Raw genomic sequence first — 21526 nt, 5'->3', positions numbered from 1 at the left:
TTTGGTGTCTGCTTTTTCTTCTTAACTTATTTTATTAATTATTCCTAATACTTTTAAATTCAATTGAAAGAATGTCTTCTAGAAATACATGTGTACAGTACTAGTGTAATACATGTTTTATCATCATTTTTTATAAAATGCAGCAGAATCATTTTAGGTTTTCAGATATATAAAAAGATGTAGTGTGAAATCAAATGAGACAACTATTCACAAGAGACCAAATGACACAGAATGCTATGCAAATTTAGGGAATTGTCTGTGAAAACAGTTATTATATATATATCTCTGAAGGAATATGATGAAATTTTGATTACAATTATAATTCTATGAAATTAACAAGAACGTCAGAATCAAAGAACGTTTATATAAATAAAATTGAACATTTTGTAATGGTTGTAAAAAGGAAAACTCTGTACCGTAATATAAATAAGAATAAACGCTTTAAAATGTTTATAACAATAAAACTCTGTAGACATGTATTTTTATTACCTGCAATGATGTGCCCTTTCTGGTTTGATACTAACACATTTAGGACACTTAAAGACAACCTGACCAGCACGAAGTCCCATGCGTAAAATGTGCTCTCTTGTTGCATTCCCTTTTGGAACAGATCCCTAAAATAATGAAGACACATAAAAATGTATGTTAAATTGTATTAATATTTTCACGATAAAATAAAGTTTGTATATCAAAACATGCCCAATCATAATTTATTATTGCTATATATGTTATTGTTGTTGCTACTCATATCCTGGTGTCATCTCCATCTTTACCTATAAAGTGCATATCATCAGTTCTTCGACTCATGTACAAATGTATACAACTCATTTCAACATTGCTGATCCTTTTACATCTGGAACACCTGAATTCAATTCCAGTTTGAGTGTGGTTTGTACTGTATTGTTTTGCTCAAACTCTAGCTTTTTGTGTGATGTTTTTCCCCTATAGATATAAATTTGCTTGGTAATTTTAGGTGAATTTGAATTGATTTTAGTTGTGAGGCTAAACTTTCAGTTTGAATATTGATACATAAATTTTAACTGTACGGAAATCTTCATGCAAAAATTATTATGAACCATGTTTACAATGTGTGTCAGAAACCTATTATGTGCAAGTGTCAAATATTTAATTACAATCCAAATTCAGACCTGTATCAAGCACTAATATACTTACAGGGTCGGACCACATTGTTTTCAGGTGTGAACTTATTGCCATGAAAGCAAAAAACTGAAAGATGACTGCATTTATAAAACTCCACGTAGTATATGGATTGTGCCAAAGCATGACGTATAAAACAACATATTCTGCATACAATATCAACATCCATGTAAACACACAACAGATTATCCCACAGATGTCCTTCACACACCACAAATATTGACAGGTCACAAGCCAGGACAACCCTGTTTTCCGGAGGAATGGGCCACAATTAATAGTCTTGACCCCATCTTCAACAGGACCTTTGTGTCTGGATCTCAATGTTTTTACCACTGGTCCATCAGGAAATTCTCTGCAGAAATAAACACATATTTTTTTAATTGTAAAAGTAAATTACTAATTATTTATCTTTTCTGATCATTTACTACATTAAATTTTTTTTATTCTATTTATAGCATTCATGCATATATGTAGACAATTTCTATTTTTATTCATGCACCATTTTTATGGTAAACTTTTTCAGTCTTCCTTAGACATGTTAGACTGGACATGCTAGATGACTTTCTAGGCATTCACTTCTGACACCCTCATGAGTCTGATTTGAAATAACAATGAAATAGTTTTATTTCTCTTCTTGGAAAGTATACTGGTATAAATACTGGGTTGCTGCAGTGCAATGAAAAGGTGAGAAGTATAATACATGTAGCAAACAATGGGTTATATACAGTCTTCACATATTTATTTTTTTCAATCTAGTGTAGTCATGTATTTAAAGGGCCCATTGATCATGTAGATTAAAAAATAAACAGGTTTGGCTCAAATCAGGAAAAGTGGGGTATTCCCTGTTTTCAGGGTACACCCTGGGCAGTTTTCTGGATAAAAAACAACAACATTATACAGGGATTGTTTCCCCTTATTACAATTAATGGTATAAAATCTTTAAATGGGCACATTCTACATGTTCTACATCATGTACATGCAATAACAATATTTTATGATACAAGTAGTAAGTGTTTTTATTGTTCAAAAATCAAGATAATTTCAAGTCTAATGGTATGTCTAATTCACTACAAAACCACGAAAACAATTCCTTTTTTCAAATTCATACCTTTATCATCAATTTGGAGATAACAAAGAGAAAAGTGAATCCCTTGGGCATTTAAATTCAATGAAAAGACATTTTTAATAAAATTCATGACTCAGATAATGTCAGATATCCGGGGAGCATCCAGCTTGATTACAGATTAATTAATATTCAAACAAAAGATTTGTATGTTTTTCAGTTCATTCATGTTTTGTTGTATCTGAAATACTTAATTACAAATACAACATGTACGACTGATGCAGTTTGAATGTGCCCTTTTGAACATTGCATGTCTTAAATTGAAATAGACAAAGGAATTCTGTGTAGACCACTGTTTATTTAAAAAAAAAAACCCAGAAATATGGGGTTTTCAGGCAGGGAATAGAGCAGACCCCACTTTTCCTGACTTCAGTGATTTGTGCACAACTACAAATGTAGTCTAAATAATTATGAAGTCTGGCAAGGTTATTTTATTTTTTTCTGGGACGCCTTCCTACGACATCATAACACTGAAGCCATTTTTTACATCTGGACTTGGAGTGTACTTTGCGACCTAATTTTGACATGAAATTTTTATTGCTGACTAGAAATTTTTACGCAGTTACAAAGTCCTACCTTTTTTGAGCTTATGATGCAAAATATTTCCAGAAATATCAAAAAGAAATATTAAAATAAGATACGATTCCATTTGAGGTGGACAAATATTTATTTTGCTTTCAATATATCCCAGAACTACCAAAAAATGTCACTTCCGAAAAGTATAAAATTAAAATTTTGACAGACCCGAATTTCCGGATAATGTAAATCAAACGTTCCGGATATTCTGGTCCATTAAATTTTACTGAGTTTTATATTTTATATTCACTGGAAGTGACGTTTCTTTGGAATTTTGGGATATCATGTTGAAAGCAATATAAATATTTGTCCACCTCAAATGGAATTGTGTCTTACAGTCAGGGGACTTACTTAAATAAGTGATTTTTAAATCACTTATTTAAGTAGCAAATTCGAAGTTTTGTCAAAAATTGTGATTTTGTAGTTTTACCAAAATTTAAAACACATAGGTTTAAATAATATCTTTTCATTAGTGAAATTGTAAAAAAATGACCTTTTTGCTTCTTTTAAGTAGCAAGGTTTGCGCCTTTAATGCTATCATTTAGCTGCAAATTCTATTTTAGTTAAAAAAAATGCTATAATAATGGCTTTACATAATGAACTGATATTTTCTTAAAAGATTTTCCCAGCAGTGAGAGTATTTTTCCTGTGAAGTTCAAGATTTTATCTTTCAGATTATGTACTTAAATTCTACTGTTCGCGATAAAAATTTCCATGTTCGGGGGTGTTGAAATTAGTGGGGTTATCAAGATAATGATACTTAAAGAAGTTATTTTTTGGAAGGAAATTGAGGTATATGATACTTAAAGAAGTGATTTTTATGTCATTATCCTATGTTCAGTACAAAACCATCACCTGAAATGACCTGTTCATCCTATCAACACAGATGTTGGTTCTGATAATTTTAGAAATATAATTAGTCCCAGGATCATTAGTATTCTATATTTAAAGGTTCAATAAAATTAAATCACTTCTTCTAGTGATTAATTTGTACTACTTAGATAGGTGATTATTAAAGAAAGACAACTCTTACTCCCAACCTTTGTGGAAATAATGTTACTTGAATCAGTGATTTATAAAATCACTCATTTAAGTAAGTCCCCTGACTGTCTTAATTTATCATTTCTTTTGGATATTTATGGAAATATTTTGCATCAATAAGCACAAAAAAAGTAGGACTTTTAAACTACATAAAATTTTCCAGCCGGCAATAAAAATTTCATGTCAAAATTAGGTCGCAAAGTTCCCCTCAAAATTTGCTCTCAAAGTCCAGAAGTTATGACATCATAGGAAGGCATCCAACATTGTCCAAGAAATAAAATAGCCTTGACAGACTTCATTATTATAATTATTTGGACTAGTGCACACCCTGATAAACAAATTATTTGAGTTGATTGATTTTATATTGAAAATTGTGCTAAACTTGACCATCTACAATTGACTGCAGGCATTTGCAAAAGGCAGTGGCTATTTGACCGGCACCGGCTAAATAGCAAATTTGCTATTTGACCGGCACCGGCAAAATAGCAAATTTGCTATTTAGCCGGCACTGAATAATTTATATCTCAATGGAATTAAAATGTAAGAATGATAATTATATATCAAAATTTTGTATTTAAAAAAGTTTTGTAACTGTTACTCATATAAACACTTAAACTTTTAACTATCAAATTAAATATATATATTTTAAAAATTAAAATACTAATACATCCGAGGAACAAGTTGAAGCAAGATCTGAACTTTTAACTGCAACTTGTTTGGACTCAATGATAAACATTGATTTAATCAAAAAGTATTGTCAAAAAGATGCATGGGAAGCTATTAAGAGCGTAAAACTATATAAAGAGAAGAAAAAGAACCCCATCTTCATATGCAACATATGCACACATGGTGCAGATTCAAAGGATGCCAGTGTAATGTGTAGTTCCTGTTTGGAGTGGCAAAGTTTATCTTGTGCTAGATTAAAACAACTTCTAAAGGTTAAGAATTTGTTTTGTAACAATTGCAAATGTTAAATCATGTGTCCTTTTGAAATTTGTATCAAACAACTGGAATTTGGAAACTTTTGTTGTGCATGTTCCTCAACAGTGGTGTTGGTAGCATAAGACGACCTTCCTTAGCTACAGCCACTTTGTTGTATTCTATTTTATAGAACATGGTTAGTCTAGCGTCTTTTCTCCTTTTTCCCATGCAGAGATGGTCATTCCTGCAGGTGCTCACTCATTTTGCTGACACTTGAGTGATTATGGTGTTTGTTGGACACATTTCTTGCTGCTCGTCTCTGGACCATTTCTAGACAATCTATTTTTGTTTTAAAGTATGGGTCCCATACTGGACTTGCGTACTCTATTAATGAATACTGGTGTTACGTTCGGATTGGGGCTATTTCTGTAGCCAGTTCGTTGAGTAGTTTAGGTTTTATATTATCTGGTCCAGCTGCTGTATTTGGATTTATTATTTTTCAGAAGTTTGAGTAAACCATTTTCTGTGATGTTGAGTTCCTCTGCTAAGGGATATTGACCTGGCATATTGCATCTGGATTTAAACTCGTATTCATTGTATGTGTCCTTGGTAGAAAATTTGAACGACGGAGCTCTCTTTGTACCATTCTCTTTGTTTCTTTAAGTTTGGATGTTATTGCAAGTTCAGCTGACTTTCTATGTTTTTGTACAATCTGTCAAGGCGTTTTTTAAGTTTGCATACTGATGGTGTGAGCCAAGGCAGGCTGTCTTTTCGTTAAGGGGTTTTGTGCGGGATGTGATTTATCACACTCTGGTTTAAGTTGGTCTTAAAGACTAAACAGAGTTCCTCGGATGAACTGCAGTTTGCAGCTAGCTATATATGGACCATAATTTGGTATTCGGCCTTTGGTTTCCTTTTGTATCCTTTTTTATAAGTTCTAAAACTTTAACTTTTATTCTGTGGGTTGTGTTGGTGTCAGAATAGTATTAATGGAACAATTGGGTTTTTCAAGAAAAAATTAATACATTCATGACATTTTGATTCACCGTTTACGTGACAGGAAACCAAACAGGAAACCAATCTTTATTTTCTTTATTTTGCACAATATATTTCAAAAGACATAAATGAACACCATTACTAGTGTTACTTGATTCATGTTAATATTCAAAATCTATTTTCAATGTTAAATTAAAGATTTTTTTAAACGCAACAGGAAACCATAAGAAACCGAAAGCATTTTTTTAGTTTTATTTTATTGCAAAATCTGCTTAAAATAATCTGAACAGTATACTTTTTCTGAAAATCCATCTTAAATGTAACAGTATTATAAAACTCCTAAATATGTGCTTGTTTTGAAAACAATTAGTACAATTTATTCAGAAATTTCCATATTTTCTTCATTGATACAGGATACCATAATCGTTGTATCTTGATGTTTTAGCCAAAAAAATGTATTTATAGATGGTTTTGAAATTTCAGTTATATACAATTTATTCCAAATCATTGGCAATGTAAAATTCTTTAAATCCAGTAAAGAAATTTTTTTTAACTTGTAATTAAAATCTTTAAAATAGGCACCATGTGATATTTGTGACCTGTACACCATCTACATGCTTTCCACATTTTAACCTACTTTAGTGGGCTAAAATCAATAAAGTACTTCCTTTCAAGTCATGCATGGTAATATTTACTTCTCCTTTGACAAGTTTATTGCGTTTCTGAAAAGTGTTTGCAGAACATGAATAAAAAAAAAATAATTAAAAATTGTGACAAAGATATAAACTTTGTACATTCCAAGTGTAACGGTATATTAACATGTATTTTTTATTAAATTATCTTTATTCACCTAAAATATCCAGTAATATTTACTGCTGAAGCAAAATCAATCCAACGACCATCTGCACAATGATAAGAGACGTAATGTCGATTGAATTTTCCAAGGACTCTTTACATCGTTATCCGGAAACGGAGTGTGTTATAACGTCTGTCAAATCTGAAATCGATTTTGTCAAGTCTTTGGGCATTATTTTCACACAAGATCGTATGTAACATTATGCACATAGGAAAAATAATAGACCCCTGGCGCAATCTCTTTGAAAATTGTATTTTCCTTTTTTAAACAAGACGAAACAAGTCTACAGATTATGTTTGCTAACATCCCGTTGGAAACAAAACAATGTTTAGACCTATAGTATTTCATATATCCGGCCATAAGGGCGTGATCACATGTTAGTCACATGTTTCACATATGACCGGAAATGATTAGAACTTAACGACAAAAACAATTTTAATAAAAAAAAAAGGAAATAACTGGACTTCTGTTTCGTGTGAAATGTAACGCATAACGATAACGTCCTTTTCTAACTTAATTATTACGAAGAACAAAACTAGAATGTAAATCATCTCTGATTTACCTGTTTGAACATCTCGCGAGAGTTCATATTTGCATATTGTTATAAAGAATTCTATTACAACAAAGCAGATAACATCATCTAAAATTTGCGTTGCGTAATGGGAAACCAAAGTAACGCTAGTGTTCTTACACCTGCTACAGAAATACTTATATAGTTCTCGGCATTTTCTTTTGACTATTCTTATTGGTCGATGTTCTTTATTATTTGAAAGCAAAAGTTACGAATTTGCCGGTGACGATTATCTATAAATCAGTCAGCGTTATGCACTTCAGAAGCGAAAAGTAACGCGAGAAACGACACACAAATACGGTCGTATAATCTTTGAAATTTGTTAATTTCAATTTTTTTTCTAGGGAAGAGTAGCATACACTTGTATGTTGATAAAAAAAAAGGCATCTTTAGATGTAGTTACAACTTTTCTTACAGTAATACACATTTTTATCACTTTTCTATCGTTATAGGAAACGAGCCCAATAGCAAATTATGGTCCATATAGTTCTTTGATCTTTTGATGGTGTTGTCATGCTTTTAATCAATATTATTAACCCTTTCAACGCTACACAAAAAAATAGAAAAATGGCTGCTGCTGCTGCATTTTTTTTTAGTACATTCATTAGAACAGTATTTTCCTTTTCAGACTGCTGTATCTTTTTTATTATATGAGATACAGAGAAAGTTATTGCATGAAAAATGCTCAGGAGAGCATGAACTGTAATGTTAGGCAATTATTTTACTGAAATTTTTATCAGGTTACCTGCGTTTTCAGGTAATTAACAGGTAAAAGGTGTAATTTATTACATTTGTGTTGAATTTTGAATAAAAACTACTTTTAGTCTTCATTTATTTTGTTGTTTTATCTGCCATATTGTAAAGAAGACACCAGTTGCCCGATTTCGTAGCGTATTGTACCATACATAACGTTTTATGTAATCGTGGCACAAATAAATAGCTCCGTCAAAAAAAATTTCAGTCAACCTCCGTTTTCCCCCCTTTTTCTACGTCTCGTAATGATCGATCAAATCATATTTCCCACACGAATTTTATGTAATAAACACATTGAGATAACAAGAAACCTTTTAACTAATCCTTGTTGTAAGTTTCGCCAAGGAAATGCTGAAATTTTTCCATATTTACAGCTTCGTTTCCGATTTCCGCCATTTGCATTTGTCAAAATATTTGTTTTTATTTTCCTTCTATTTTCCTTCTACTGCATGATTTTACTATAAAAATTGTCGGGATTTCAAGCGCAAATGAGACCTTGCATATCCTAGATTCAAACGAGGAAAAATTAGAGAGAACCCGAATGAAAACCGAATGGTTTAAGAGTCCTTATGAAAAATCCTTTTTCATCGCGGCATATGCCGCGAATAGCAGTGGCGAACGGCGTACGTCATCGCGGCATATGCCGTGTATAGCGTTGGAAGGGTTAAGTTATAAATTATTTATTTATATGAACATCTTCAATATTTTATTTTTGATTGTACTGTATTTTTAGTGCTTGATATTGTGATAAAAAGATTTTAAATTATTATGAAGATTTTTTCATTCTCTACTACCATGACTAATCACATCAACATGATCAATGAACAATTTTATTCAGAGCCGGCTAAACAAATTTGCTATTTTGCCGGTGCCGGTAAAATAGCCACTGCCTTTGCAAAAAGCCATTTTATTAATAGAATTTCTACTTTCAATTATCATTGTTTCAGCTTCATTTAGTCTATCAGTGGAACAAAATGTATGTGAAAGAAATATCACATCTTTTTGGATAATCTGATTCAATGAGGAATTTCAGGTGAATAAACATGTTTTTGTTCTCTCATGTATGCTTTTTCTGTTCGTTTCGAGGAAAATAGTGTATTCTACTACGAAAAGTTTTGCTTATAAGTCTTACAGAGGGTCATCCATTCTATAAAGAAGGAATTTTAATGTGAGATTTGTTTGGGATCACCAGGCACAGGGCGCCGACATTTTCCAATTGTTGATGACGTTTTTCGCATTCTTCACACTTCCGGTTTATTTATTCTTACCATGCTTCCCTGTTGATATTAGTTTTATGATAAAATCATGGTTGATGCTTTGTTGAGTGATGCTGAGAAAGTGTTTATTATACATGGCATTCAGGTTTTATAAGTTCTATTCACTATTTAATTCTTTGTACGAAAAATATTTCTGAAAAAAAACCAACTGGCAACACATATCATCATAGTGGAAATAATTATGACATTCTGGCAAGGCTGTTTTATTTTTGTTCTGGGACGCCTTCCTACGACACGAAGGCGTCTCAGAAAAAAAATAAAACAGCCTTGCCAGAATGTTATAATTATTCGAACTACACATATATCTTCTTATTCTTCTTCTTCTTATGGTATCCAGTTATCCATCAGATTTTTGATGATTACTAACTGCTGCGCATGCGTAGGATAATAATAAATAGATATTTACAAAAGAAAAGTGCCAAAAATAAACAAATACTAACATGACATGTGGTTAAAACTATTTACATAACTACTAGGTTTACTGTTTTATATTGTAGAGAACAGTAGGTGTCAACTGTTCTCTAAAAATATTTAAGGTCGGAGAAAGTACTACCTTTGGAGGTAGTACATTCCATTGTGTAATAGTAAACGGAAAAAAGGAATATTTGTAACAGTCTTTAAATGTAAGTATGTGTCTGTAAGTTTGTGGATGGAATTGTCTGGTTCTATTGTCTGTTGGTATGAGTAAATCTGATGGTATGGCGACAATATGGTGAACAATTTTATAGAACATTATAAGTCTAGTTTTAAGTCTGCGTTGTTGTAAGGTAGGCCAATTTAAGGTATTGAGCATGTCTGTAACGCTACTGGTGTTGTGGTAACGATTTCAGGCATACCTAGCTGCCCTACGTTGAACCATCTCAAGTTTATTGCATTGTTCAGCAGTATGAGGGTTCCAAACCGAACAAGCATATTCTAGTTTTGGTCGGACAAGTGCTAGGTATGCCTGGGACTTAATGTTTGTGATTGATGTTTTTAGATTTCTTTTTAGAAATCCTAGACTTTTATTTGCATTGCCAATGATGTTGTTTGTGTGCTGGTTTCATTTTAGGTCAGATTGTAGTGTTATACCAAGATATTTAGCTGCGGAGACAGATTCTAGTGTATGACTGTGGAGAATGTAGTCTTTTTTAATTGTATTTTTCTTATTTGAGGCTGTGAGAACTGTACATTTGTCTGGATGGAAAGCCATCAGCCAGTCTTCTTCCCACTTTGCAGCAGCATCAAGATCTTCCTGAAGACTATCACAATCTTCCTTAGATTTGATGCTTTTGTAAATGATGCTGTCGTCGGCGAACAGTCTGAGTTTACTGGTTTTCAAATATTCTGGTAGGTCGTTTATGTAAACCAGGAATAGAACTGGACCCAGAACTGTTCCCTGTGGGACACCAGAAGTAACTGGAGCAACGTCTGATGACTCTCCATCCAGGACAACTGTTTGTGTGCGGTTTGATAAAAAGGCAGAGATCCAGTTAAGTGTTTCATTTTGTATTCCATAGAAGTGTAGTTTGTATAAGAGTCTTTGATGTGGGACTTTGTCAAAGGCTTTGGCAAAGTCCATAATTACAAGGTCTGTTTGGGTGTTATTGTCTGAATTTGAAGCCAGTTCTTGTATAAAAGATAGAAGTTGTGTTTCACATGATCTAGAGTGTCTGAAGCCGTGCTGGAGGTCGTATAATAAATTGACATATATCACTGACATATACGCTGGAGTATATACACTCAAATATGAGTCCACTCCTTGACGGGAAGATAGATAGATAGACTGCCTGGATTTGTATTGTACAATAATTGATTATTTATAAATGATCCATTATTTTCAGTGTCGTTTCAAAAGTTAACATAGCTCTCACAGCATGATTAACAGGACAGAGTATGACGTCTTGAATGAGGGTAGGGGGTCTCATTGGGGGCTCCGATCCCGGTTCCCGCTTACTGTTTTGTCAGATTTCCGTATCCTGCTTACACTATGTATGTAGGCAATTCTCATTTTCTTGTCATTTCCCAGGTCTCGCTAAACCTCATTTCCCGTTTTCCTGAGACAATAGTTTGATTTTCACGTGTCACGCTTACAAAAAATCGGCAATCCAGTGTCACGCTTATACCTCAATGAGACCCACAGGGTAGTTCAAATAATTATTTGACATCTTGACAGGCTATTATATTTTTTTCTTTGACGCCTTACCTTGCAGGAAGGGGTCAAAGCAAAAGTTTAGAATACCCTTCCAAGACGTCATAATTATTTGGACCAGAATGAGGGTAGTAATCATTATCAGTTTAGTTTAAACATATTTTATTTGCGTAAATGTTCAAAAGGGATGAGACACAAGTTAATCAAACTTATAAAGTCTTCTCCCATCATTATCAGTCAGGGGACTTACTGAAATAAGTGATTTTTAAATCACTTATTTGAGTAGCAAATTCGAAGTTTTGTCACTAATTAGGATTTTGTAGTTTTTTCAAATTTTTAAACACATAGGTGTTAAATAATATCTTTTAATTATTAAAATTGAAAAAAAATGAACTTTTTGCTTCTTTTAAGTAGCAAGGGTTATGCCTTTGATGCTATCATGTAGCTGAAAATTCTATTTTAGTTGAAAAAATGCTATAATAATGGCTTTACATAATGAATTGATACTTTCTTCAAAGATTTTTCCCAGCAGTGGGAGTATTTTTCCTGTGTGTTCAAGGTTTCATCTTTCAGATTATGTAATAAAATTCTACTGTTCGCGATAAAAATTTCACTGTTCGGGGATGTTAAAATTAGTGGAGGTTTTTAAAATAATCAGTCAGAGCTCAGACATAAATAAGTCTGAATCTGCATTTGACTCATAGAGGTCTAAATTTGTAAGTTTTAGGATTTGTCTCCCTTTAATGCAAGACAAAATACGACTTAAATAAGTCAAATATTGTTAAGCAAGAAATAATTGACCAGAATCAAAATATTGCAAATATCGACTCCTACAAGTCGATAAGTTATCAAAATTGGTTAACTTCAAGACCCACGCATATTTATAAAAAGGTCATGCATCTAAATCAAATAATGACAACATTGAAAGCCAATGCTTTGTCTTCTAAAGAAAAATATGAATGAGAGTCTAAAAAATCGGAGATAATGTTAATTAACCTTACAATGCAACCACCTGGAACCACACTTAATGAGGTAAAACATCTGTGTTTAGTAAGGATGTTCAATTATATAATTAAATATAGATAGCTCAAGTCCTTGTGAACTCTCAGACAGGTTTTTGCTGTCATAGGTGGTGTACTTTGGCCACCAAGTCAAATTAGGTTTTTTCATCAACATAAATAGACCTAAACAAGTCTGTCATTTTGTGACTTAGATAAGTCTAAAATTGAAAACACATTTTTATAATAAATACATGTTTTGACTTCTTTAAGTCAAAAACAGAAATCGACTTGTTTATGTCTGAGCTCTGACTGATAATGATACTTAAAGAAGTGATTTTTGGGAAGGAAATTGAGGTATGGTACTTAAACAAGTGATTTTTATGTCATTATCCTAGATTCAGTACAAGGTCATCACCTGAAATGACCTGGTCATCCTAGACAACACAGATGTTGGTTCTGATAAGTTTAGAAACATAATTAGTTCCTGAATCATTAGTATTCTATATTTAAAACTACAATAGAATTAAAATTACTTAGTCTAGTGATAAATGTGTACTACTTAAATAGGTGATTATTAAAGAAATCTTCTTTCTTCCTCTATCATAAGTTGTTTCTTTCATATTTCTTGTTTTTAGTCTGAAGATATTAGAGCCTATAACTACAGAAGAAACATCTAAGAGCTTGTACACTCTCTGATGCTGTGTGTCACAGTGTGTGATGCAGATAATTACTTTTTATTACCTGTCATTAGTTGTCAGTCATAAAACCATTTAAGTTGTCACCTTATATATTTACACCAGGTACAAAAATGTCTCCGTTACAAAAATGTCTCAGTTACAAATCAACGTAGTTACAAATCAACGTAGTTACGAATCGATGAGTTACGAATTGACCAGGTAACGAAACGACTAGCATTCTCATCAAAATCAAATGATTTTTATATTGTCTATAAAAAGTGGACATTTTATCGTCATGCACCAATAATTACTGTTTAACTTCATTTGGCAATTTTTTTACACCTTAATTTGTCAAAAAGGTACACCCATTAATTTTTATTACCACCCTCTAAAATGGCTAATTTGAAAAAATTCTCTGATGGACTTTTTGTATGAGTGATGATTTGACTTGTACCTTATGCAATGTATTATTGCAATATTTGAATATCATGAATTAGATTATGTTGACATGGTTGAAGAATGGACAAATAATGAAAATTAATTATTATGACAAATTTCAGAAAAATCTGCAAATGTACATGTAAATTTGTGTATCTTATATAAGAATGCAAGTTCTTATACACCTTATCCCTATTTGGAAGTCTGCTTTGACTGACCAGTGAATCTGTCCTGCTTGAACTATATAACAATCACTTTTCTTTTCATTTTGGCATCAGATATTTTGTATTATGATGTCTAAATTTCACAGAACCTCTGTGATGTCTAGTAACTTAAATGGCAAACAAATAGCGATAAGGTGTATTATCAGATTACTGGGGTTCTGACTGTTCAGTAACATTATCATGATTATTCACATTAATAGAAACAACACTATAATTTTTGAATGGTTAGTCAGTAATTTAAGGTAAGGAAATGTGAATGTAGGACAGAAAGTCACAGGACAAAAAGTCACAGACAAAAAGTCACGGACAAAAAGTCACAGGACAAAAAGTCACAATTCATTATTGATGATTATTTTCTTTGAATAAAAAATGCTTATTTTTACAAAAACATTTTTGTATTTTTCTTGAAGTATTGTATATTAACCAACTTTGTAAGCAAAATATATCAAAAAAATATGAAAGATGATGAAATAATTGTTAAGAAAACAAAATGTCAAAGTAGATGGCACTTAAATGGCTTCATGGTGCCAAGAAATATGTCCTTTGCATGATTAAAATTACATAAATCTTCATTTTTCAAGTAAAATGATAAATTTAATTGAATTTAATATGAATATACGTATTAACAAGTAAACATTTCAAGATATTTCTCTTATATATTCCAATAATTGTCAAAATATTATTTGTGACTTTTTGTCCTGTGACTTTTTGTCCTATCAAACTTATGACTTTATGTCCTGTGACTTTTTGTCCTGTGACTTTCTGTCCGTTTACCGGAAATGTTCATTTTGATACCAGTAATACAATAAGACCATTTTATTCTGTAGAGTCCTGTTACACAATTTTGCTGTTTTAATATTCCAAATTGCTTTTTTCATTTAAATGTATCCTGATGTACATGTATATCATGTATATTGTGTGCATTTTATATTTATTCATCACCATGATCATTAGAATTTTCTTGTATTTTACAATGTTTTAGGACAACTGTAGAGAAGATGGACGTGGATGTGAGGATTACAGACACATGACACTAGAAACTGGCGTTGTATCAAACACAAGTGGATCGTCAAGAGTTAGACTGGTTTGTATAACAAACTACACAAATGAAGCACAGTAGAATTAAGCTAGAATTACATGTAAAAAAATCTGACCTTCTAAAATAAAGTCTGACCTAGAGTAATACTCAACATGAATTATGTTTTGGTATTAGATTAATTTTGTTCCCAATTTTAAAAAAGTTAGCGCCAAAACCAATATGAAATTTGATGATATCTATTCTCACAAATTAAAATTATACTAACTGTTTCAAGGAATGTATCTACATGTACCACTTGATCAAAAGCTATTTTGCTGCTCTCACAAAATAACTTCATCATTTTCTTACTACGACCATGACAACTGGAATTAGAAAGTTTATGAATACTTGATAATCTTTAGATCTTATTTAAAGCATTATCACACTGTCTGCACAATATCTGGAATTAGTTGTCTTAACCATGCTACATGTAAGTCATCATATGTGCCCAAAAATCATAAAATTCAAATTAAAAACTTGTTATCAAGGTTAAGTATGTTCTTATATAAATGTCGTAAACAGTACCTAAATTTTGTGTTAACAGTATATTTTGTTTCTTTCAGGCTAATACAGATATATTGGTTGGTATAAAGGCAGAACTAGGTACACCTGCACCAGATAAAGATGACAAGGGAAGACTGGAGTTTTTTGTTGATTGGTAAATAATTTGATAAATACACAGATTAACCTTCAGACACATTGAGGAACATTATGTTTTCTGGTCAGACCAGACTTCTAAATTGATTGAATGATATGTTAGGACCTATGTAATATAAATTTCAATAACAACATGTCTATATTTTTATAATATTGTTATGTCTTTCATCAGTTACTAAAAAAAAACTATAATGCATGGTAAGAATATGACATCAACAGTAATCAAAATCACTTTTTGTTGTATGTTTTAACCTGGTACATTTTTTAAAATTCAGCTCAGCAAATGCCACGCCAGAATTTGAGGGTCGTGGAGGGGAGGAGCTTGCATCAGAGATCAGTAATATGTTGATTAGAGTATATGACTGCCCTGGCTGTGTAGATCTTCAGAAGTTATGTATTATACCTAAACAGCAGTGCTGGATATTGTATATTGATATACTGGTATGTTTTGTATCAGTCAGAGAGAATTTTATTTTGCTTGTTAGTTTTTTTTCTTCTATTGGTTATATGGATTTCTTTGTTGTTGAAGGTTTTCTTTTTTACAGCTATTTCTGCTTTTATCTTTGTAGTTGCTAGCAAAACCATCTATATTTAATGTTTCATGAAACCTCCACAAGACTGTATCACATAGTGAAAACAGCTGTAGCATGCATGCTTTTTTTAAATGATTAGTTCAAGCAGAAAGTTATCACTAGCTATTGAAAAAATATTGTTGAGAACAAAAGTATTGAAATTGAATAAAGTTTTATTAATGCAACCTGAATCAGCCTTTCTTATGCCCCCCACTGCCAGGCAAAGGGGACATTTAGTGTGACCCTTATTGGTCCTGTAGGTTTGTCTTGTCCTTTGCTAAAGTCTGGTAAATTGGTTTGTATTCTCTTTCGGATTTCTCTTGAACTGAATTTTAATGTGCGTATTGTTATGCGTTTACTTTACTACATTGGTTAGAGGTATAGGGGGAGGGTTGAGATCTCACAAACATGTTTAACCCCGCCGCATTTTTGCGCCTGTCCCAAGTCAGGAGCCTCTGGCCTTTGTAAGTCTTGTATTATTTTAATTTTAGTTTCTTGTGTACAATTTGGAAATTAGTATGGCGTTCATTATCACTGGACTAGTATATATTTGTTTAGGGGCCAGCTGAAGGACGCCTCCGGGTGCGGGAATTTCTTGCTACATTGAAGACCTGTTGGTGACCCTCTGCTGTTGTTTTTTATTTGGTCGGGTTGTTGTCTCTTTGACACATTCCCCATTTCCATTCTCAATTTTATCTAACATAAATTTGCCTCGACCAAATGCTATGAAACTTTTACACAATTCTTATTAGCGCAACATTCAGATCAAGTTCAAATTAGGGTGTTGTCACTTTAACACTTTAACCCTGCTTGAGTTCTATCCCTATATAATATCAAATGCAAGGAAAGACATCATCTTTGTCCCTTGGACAGTCTCTTTTTATTTACCCAGAGCAACATTGATTTCAATACCACCTTTTTCAAATAGCACTTAAAGTTTTAAGTAACAATTTGCAAGAAAATATAGAAGTATGTGTAATTTTACTTCATATTTCATATGGGTGTAGAATGTTTAAAAGTAAGGGTTGTTCTTGAACATTTTTGTTGATAAAATGATTCTGTTTAATTTCAGTTGTTAGAATGTGGAGGTAATCTGTTTGACGCAGCCTCAGTGGCAGTAAAGGCAGCACTGTTTGATTTAAAGTTAGTATGCACTTAATTCACAAAGCAGATTTCATTGTATGATATGTTTCCCTTTTAATCTTCTGAAATTTTTTCAGTAAATTCTCTTTTATCTTATCTTATTGTATGTCTGTCCCTCTGCTCAAATATTTTTATGCCCCACCTACGATAGTAGAGGAGCATTATGTTTTCTGGTCTGTGCGTCTGTCTGTTCGTTCATCCGTCTGTCTATCTGCCTGTCCTGTTTCAGGTTAAAGTTTTTGGTCAAGGTAGTTTTTGATGAAGCTGAAGTCCAATCAACTTCAAACTTAGTACACATGTTCCCTTTGATATGATCTTTCTAATTTTAATGCCAAATTAGATTTTTATCCCACTTTCATGGTCCACTGAACATAGAAAATGATAGTGCGAGTGGGGCATCCGTGTACTGTGGACACATTCTTGTATTCACACTATTCTCAGAAACTATCTAGTGCAATTACTACACATTTGGTTAAAAGATTGACAGTGATGAGTTGTTATGTATAAGAAGATGTGGTATTAGTGCCAATGAGACAACTGTCCGTCCACAAGTTACAATTTATAAATTTAAACCACTACTAAGGCCAAAGAACAGCCTTCAACACTGAGCCTTGGCTCACACCAAACACCAAGCTATAAAGGGTTCCAAAAATAACTAACTGTAAAACCATTCAAACAAGAAAACCCTTGTCTTATCTGTAATATACATACTTTGCACTGCATTGCATGCATTCTTGTTATAAAAAAAGAAGATGTGGTATAATTGCCAATGAGACAACTCTCCACAAGAGGCAAAATGACACAGAAATAAACAACTATAGGTCACTGTATCATGTGTATGGCCTTCAACAATGCATTCTGGTTAGCATTGTAATGTTATGGCTCATTTGTTGTTTAAACTGTTGGCTGTTTTAATTAATTGCAGATCTTTATAACTGTTTTACAGAATTCCCAGAGTCACTGTAACACAAGATGAAGGCCATGTAGAGTTAGAGATATCAGATGATCCTTATGATGTACAAACAGTTGATGTGAAATCTTCCCCATGTATTGTAACACTTAGTAAGGTAAGAAGCAACTGTATTTTAATAATTAGACATGTAAAATTTCTGATTAATATGTGTTCATCATTTTATTTAAATCAATGCACGCTTTTGATTGTTAATGGTTGTTTTTTGGTCAGTTTAGATGTTAAATTGTATTGCCGATTGATTTTGCCGCTATCACTTAATTAAAAATGCCTGACATGTGCTTTTAGCAGGAATGGCCTAAAATTATAAATTTAGATTCAAAGAAAGTAAAATTGACTATCTCAATAATTTCAATTTGCTGAAGATATGTTTAACCCATCTTATTGTAAGGTATAACCAGTCCAGAGATAGATTGTTTGTTGAGATATTTGAGTTAACTTGTATTTTTAGTAGTAATTAGTACAATAATGAAGGAATTAGGTTAATGTATTAGAATCTGTTAAGACATTGTTCTTTAAATTATTTGTTCAAGAACTGTATCTAATTAGGGTAAAGAAGTTTTCATAAAAATATAACAGAAACAAAATATGAACAAGAATGTTTGTAATGATCTATTCAATTTACTACACATTATGCTTTTTTGTCATCAAAAATATGTAACATAATTAAAATATTGAAAAAAAGAAGAAAATCAAAATGGAAAGTCCTTTTATATCAAATGGCAAAATAAAAAGTTCCAACACATTAAACACGAATGGAAAACAACTATCATATTCCTCATTTGATACATGCGTTTCCTCATGTTAAAAATGTTAGTTATAATAATGTCTGTCTCTCTTGAAATTAAAATCAACACTAATTTTTACAGATTGGCCATTGCCATGTTGTGGATGCCAGTCAGAAAGAAGAGGCTTGTTGTCTAGCAAGGTAGTTAGAACTGTGAGAGAAAGAATATGTACATTGGGGCCTTTTATAGGGGTATGGGGTTTGCTCATTGTTGAAAACCATATGGTGACCTATAGTTGTTGATATCTGTCATTTTGTCTCTTGTGAAGAGTTGTCTCATTGGCATTCATACCACATCTTCTTTTTTAAACATGAGATAATAATCAAATGAAATACTTGAAAATGAAATATATTTTTGGAAATTGCTTTCATTGCTGTTCTGCAACATGTTCAATGCTAAGTTATAGATCTGGCACCTTGCATAGTAAATTAACGATAGCCACTAGTGCTGATAAGTCTTACTCATGAATATTCAGTGATACCATCTTTAGTATCCATATACCATTCAAAGATTTAGGGTGCACACAAATGTGATAGGACCCAAACGATTCAGAAAACCAAAGAATTATCATGATTATTAGGCAAATGCTTTACATAATGTGAAAGACATAATCAGTCTTATTCTAGAAAAGTGTGAATAATTTTAGATGAGAATATAAAATGTCTTTCATCAATGTCTGTATTTTAAGAAAAATAATGATGTAAAATGATAAATAAATTACATATAAAATAAAGTTGTTCTACAAAAGATATCAATACTATTTTAGGAATTGATTTATATGATGCAATATTTAATGAGGAACTTTTGTCATAGATTTTATAGCTCACAAAAACCGAGATATTCAGTTTTCAGTATCCATATCTACAAACAAAAAACATTAGCTCCATACCATTGATAAAATCATAAAATTGCAGTTTGAAATTATGAATTAAGGAAATGATAATTTGTTTAATTATATTTGTAGATTAATGCTGGGTGTATCAGAACATGGTACAATCACTGGTATGAAGAAGGAAGGATCTGGTAGTCTGGACCCATCTAGTATTGATGATATGTTAGATGTATGTATTTACAACAAGTAAAACAAAAAAACTATATGCTAATGAGTTTATTACATTATATCAAAAAGGACCTTTATATATAAAAAAAAGAAGATGTGGTGTGATTGCCAAGAGACAATTCTTTATAAGAGACCAAATGACACAGAAATTACAAACTATAGGTCACTTGTGTTTTATTTTTCCTGTAACACATATTATAAACCTGGATGAAGTTGTAAGTTTTCTGTTGGTTGCTGTGTATTGCTTTTAAAATTAATAAACACTGGGACACACATTTACCCAGAGGATTTATAGTGATACACAAAATGATTCCTCATGTTTAGAGTAGTATGCAACATTTCCATTCATGACATAGCTATCTCTTATTTATTATGTGGAGACAGCAGGTCATTGGAACACTCACACACATTTAGCCACACATTACTCCCTATAAATGAATCACATTGTTGATTGTTACGATTGATGATCAGATAAGCTTTAGAAATATTTGAAAAAGCAATGTCCTTTTCCATATACAATATTAAAATAAGGAGATGTGGTTGCAATTGATTACCAATGGGACAAATATCCCCAAAGTTCAAATGAAGTGGATGTAAGCAATTATGGGCAACCACATGGCCTTTAACAATGAAGCAATTCCGACATGAAAAATATGAAAACTTGCAATTGAAAAATAACAGAACAATTTAAGAAAAAAGAAAAAAAAAGAGACACGAACCAACTACAGCCACTGAACTACTGTCTCATTAAGAATGTGTAAAAGCAGATATGTTACAGTTTATCCAGCTTGACCTTTGAATTTGCTGCAATGCAAGCAAAACTTATTCTTGTTTCAATAATTCTACTCTAATCAAATTATTAGTTTTTTTCTCTTGTTTAAATAGAATTAAGAGAGATATTTAGTATGTGTTATTGCAACCCCATAAACCAAACAAAAATATTGATTATGATAAATGTTGTTCTTATTTTATTTTTTTATGTAGTTTAACACTTCAGTTTATAAAAGTCTCATTCAAGGAACTTTTTGAACAGTTTATGTTATAGCTTCATTTGTTTTACAGACTGGTAAAAGAGTAGGAATAGCTTTAAACAAGTCTTTACTGGAGTCATTAGAGGAAGAGCAGAGACAAGGAAAAAAGAAAGGTCGAACTGGATTCCTTCGGTAACAGAAAGTTTTAAATTAAATGACTGCATATTGGAATTGAAAACTGAAGGACTTGGATCCACAATGACATTAATACAATGCAGTGTTACATGATGGACATGATTATTGTTAGATAAGAACTTCTATTTTCTGCATTAATGTATTGTTATCTGGGTACATTTATGAATGATCTGATATTTCATACCGTATCAGTAGAAACGTTCAATTATGAACCATGACGAGAGCTTTGTATTATTCTCAATAATTTTTAATTTTCATGAAGAAACAAAACCTAACAAAGGTTCAATGTTTTGTTTCAACTATAAATGTACATGATATGATTTTGTATAAAATGACAGTTAGAACAGTA

General features: G+C 32.0%; 2 protein-coding genes across 2 annotated transcripts in view; one reads left to right on the top strand and one right to left on the bottom strand.

The window, feature by feature from the left end:
• Nucleotides 1-9231, bottom strand: part of LOC139522902 (palmitoyltransferase ZDHHC3-like) — a 22852-nt gene extending 13621 nt beyond the window's left edge. The window contains exons 1-3 of the mRNA XM_071316530.1: nt 9128-9231; nt 1174-1510; nt 490-614 (exon numbers count right to left, since the gene is read on the bottom strand). Coding sequence (XP_071172631.1) covers nt 490-614; nt 1174-1510; nt 9128-9141 — 476 coding nt within the window. The 5' untranslated portion in view covers nt 9142-9231. The remainder of the gene's footprint in view (nt 1-489; nt 615-1173; nt 1511-9127) is intronic.
• On the top strand, nt 9215-21526 carry LOC139522903 (exosome complex component RRP42-like). Its single transcript, XM_071316531.1, has 9 exons — nt 9215-9357; nt 14726-14827; nt 15385-15479; nt 15754-15919; nt 17123-17193; nt 18140-18260; nt 19033-19091; nt 19916-20012; nt 21074-21526. The coding sequence occupies exons 1-9, from the start codon at nt 9301-9303 to the stop codon at nt 21176-21178; spliced, it is 873 nt and encodes a 290-aa protein (XP_071172632.1). The 5' UTR covers nt 9215-9300; the 3' UTR covers nt 21179-21526.

The sequence above is a fragment of the Mytilus edulis genome, chromosome 5 (genome assembly GCF_963676685.1).
Source record: "Mytilus edulis chromosome 5, xbMytEdul2.2, whole genome shotgun sequence".
In the NCBI taxonomy this organism is placed as follows: Eukaryota; Metazoa; Mollusca; class Bivalvia; order Mytilida; family Mytilidae; genus Mytilus; species Mytilus edulis.
This window is presented reverse-complemented; position numbering and strand designations above follow the sequence as displayed.